This window comes from Ornithodoros turicata, chromosome 3 (assembly GCF_037126465.1).
Source record: "Ornithodoros turicata isolate Travis chromosome 3, ASM3712646v1, whole genome shotgun sequence".
Lineage (NCBI taxonomy): Eukaryota > Metazoa > Arthropoda > Arachnida > Ixodida > Argasidae > Ornithodoros > Ornithodoros turicata.
Genome location: NC_088203.1, coordinates 84,971,813 through 84,974,952, shown reverse-complemented (window position 1 = coordinate 84,974,952; position 3,140 = coordinate 84,971,813). Strand labels below are relative to the sequence as shown.

General features: G+C 50.8%; 1 protein-coding gene across 1 annotated transcript; it reads left to right on the top strand.

Annotated features, from left to right (window-relative positions):
* Positions 1 to 505: 505 nt before the first annotated feature.
* LOC135387420 (neprilysin-1-like) lies at positions 506 to 2,894 on the top strand. Its single transcript, XM_064616625.1, has one exon. The coding sequence runs from the start codon at positions 578 to 580 to the stop codon at positions 2,744 to 2,746; it is 2,169 nt and encodes a 722-aa protein (XP_064472695.1). The 5' UTR covers positions 506 to 577; the 3' UTR covers positions 2,747 to 2,894.
* The last annotated feature ends 246 nt before the right edge of the window (positions 2,895 to 3,140 follow it).

The window sequence follows — 3,140 nt, the reverse complement described above, 5'->3', positions numbered from 1 at the left end:
GAAGTGGTATAGTGGAAAGCATAGATATACCTATTTGTAAACATGACAGTAAACGTGCATATACACTCTAAATCTTTTCACACCTTTAAAGGTGTAACAACGTGCATGGCGCACGCCTTTTTAGGTGTAATTTTGGTAACATAATAATGGAGCACGGTTTCGCACAAATTTTCTTTACTCGAGTGTTGTCTGTCCTCCAAAAGTTCAGTCTTGGAACATCTCAACATTGTTCAACAGTATTGTAGACACTTGCGCGTGCTCGATAATCGATAGCGATGCATATATGCATTAGCTCGTACCTACGATATCCAAGACATAATGAAAGCAAGATTTGCACTGACACTTGTCTTTAGTAATGCTTTCCAAATTTTGTAAAATATCATCCTGGAGATGCAATGTTACGCAACCAGGTTGAATGTTCATAGCGCACACCTTTAAAGGTGTGAAAAAGTTTACAGTGTAGGTTACACGATGAAGACAAAGAGCGAACATGGGGAACCTCGCGCTCGCGCTCAAAGCTCGTCGTGTGATAGGCACTGTTCGTAAGAGGGCAACGTCCAGACATTCTTCTGCACCTATGGAGAGCCCTTTCTCGACGGTAACCGACACCGTTCCCACCCAGGACACCGCAACAGTGTCCGTCCTCACGGAATCGTCCAGCCAGAGCCACACGCACAACATCTTGCCGTTGCGGTATGACCTAGGAAACAACCGGCGACGAATTTGCACCTGGGGTCATCTGCTGTGCTTCGGCGGTGGCCTCTCACTATCAGCCTTCCTCGCTGCCATGTCCCAGGTTGTTTACCTCTATCCTACGTGCGACACGCCTTCCTGCTGGAATATCAAGTCTGTCCTCGCGCGGTCACTTAACTACAGCACAAGCCCCTGCAACAACTTCTACCACTTTGTGTGCGACGGCTGGAAGGCGAATAGCCCGAAACACGAACTGGTCTTCTCGGAGGTCCAAACACGTGTTGCGAGATCTGCCATGGACACCTTGCTCCGCATCCGCCATGTACCCGCTCGCCAACAGACCGCCGTGCAGAAGGCTGCCGCTATGTTCAGAACCTGCATCGATATCCTGAGAACCGGCGAAGACCACCGACCCAGTATTAAGAACTTCTTGAGGACACTTGGCCTCCTGGACATAAATCGAAGCGCGGTCGACGTCTTGGACCTGGTCGTGGACTTGGCGCTCAATTGGAATGTACCAGTACTATTTGAGGTGTCCATAGACTCTGATCTCAGGGACGTCTACAAATTCACACTCCATATGAAGAGGAACCGTTACCTTATGGAATGGGTTCACAGAAGGAAGTTCATGAATGGGGGCACATTGTACAAGTACATGGAGTCTCTTTCGGATATCATCGGCAGGAACGTCTCCCTCGAGTCTTTAATATTATTGGAGCACAACGTCGTCATTATGCTTGGGGCTGTGACCGACACCGTAAGATCAGCCAATTCTGTAAAGGTATCCGACCTGGAGCAGTATACTCCAGGAATCCATTGGGAAGAATGGACCACGGCATTCAACCACCACCTTCCGGAATCGGGCCAGGTCCTTGGCTCGGACGTCATCAGAATAACGGACCAAGACTACTTTCGTGGTGTGGCTGCGATCATTCTCGACGACAGGAGACGCCGCCACGACCTGATCAACTTCGTCGTCTGGTTCGTGGTACAGTTCCTTGCCCCTTTCGTCTCGTTGCAGTTGATGTACACTTCCTTCAACAGCCGTGCCCGCGCAAGGAACTTCGTCACCAATGTGTGCTATCGAGAGGTGAACCAAATCCTGCCATACGCCTTCGGAGCCCCTTTCGTGGTCCAGTCTGTCCCTCTCGAAGTTCGCAAAGATGTACGTCGTATGGTGCAGCAGGTCAAGGAGGCGCTCGAGGTGTCCTTCCAGGAAAGCCGTTGGATGGACAACGCTACGCGAGATACCGCCATTCATAAGCTCCACTCGATGCACGTTTTTGTTGCATACCCAGACAACATCCTCAGCAGCCTGGACGAAATGTATTCCATCGTACCTGACGCTGGACCTGTCTTTCTGGAAAGCCGACTGAAGTCCTGGTACGTTATCATGCAGAACGAAAAAGAGAAGCTCTGGAAGCGTCAGCCAGAAAGCGAAATTTTAGCGGGATACAGATTAACTGACGTCAACGCGTATTACTGGCCCCAGTCAAATTCCATGATAATTCCAGCGGGGATCATCAATCCACCGTTCTACATGCCTCGGGAACCCGACAGTGTCAACTTCGGTGGGCTTGGCCATATTGTCGCCCATGAGATCGTGCACGGCTTCGACGTGGAATCTAGCTTTCGGGACGCCACCGGTGAACGCAGGGATTGGTGGTCGAAGACGACGCGTCTCCAGTACAAGAAACGAGTGACCTGCCTGAAGGACATGTACGATTCGCTCCTATTTCCTCTGCACCGAAAGAGCCACGCTGTGTCCGAGAACATCGCAGATTCTGTAGGGCTGGCGCAAGCGTATAAAGCTTACGAGAGCGTGGCCGGTGATGACGCCAAGGGTGGCATTATGGGGTTCACGGCCGAGCAGGCCTTCTACATAACGAGCTGTTTCAAGTGGTGCTCAAATCGGGATAAGCCAGGGCCGGGATATTCGCCAGAAGAGCTGCGGTGCAATGTGCCCCTCCAGAACATTCCCAACTTTGCGAAGGCGTTTGGGTGTCGGAGGAATGACCCGATGAATCCGTCACACAAGTGTAACTTCTGGTGAAAACGGCCCTGCAAATAATTCTGCCTGCATACGTCTGGCTTCGGTTCACATACTCAATGCTATGCAGCTGACAGTTTGTGCTCTGAAAAGCTTCGACACTGTCTTGCTTTGTAACGGTATTTTCGAGTCGGCAAAATATATTTTTGTTTTTGATCTGGTAATCAAGCTCACGGTAGCGCTTAATATGAGGCCTCTGGTGGCTGCGGCACGGTAACGCATTCTCGGGCCGTAGCAACAATGTTTCGGAGGTTACCTCACGCCTCTCTATCGAAGGCACCCTTCAGACAGACTAGTCCAAGTGCAGGAGTGTGGAAGTTGTGTAGCTCGTTAGGCTGCGTAAAATGTGCCGGCACAAGGCAGAGGTAAAGGTGACATGCTGCACGTGCCGCGGTGT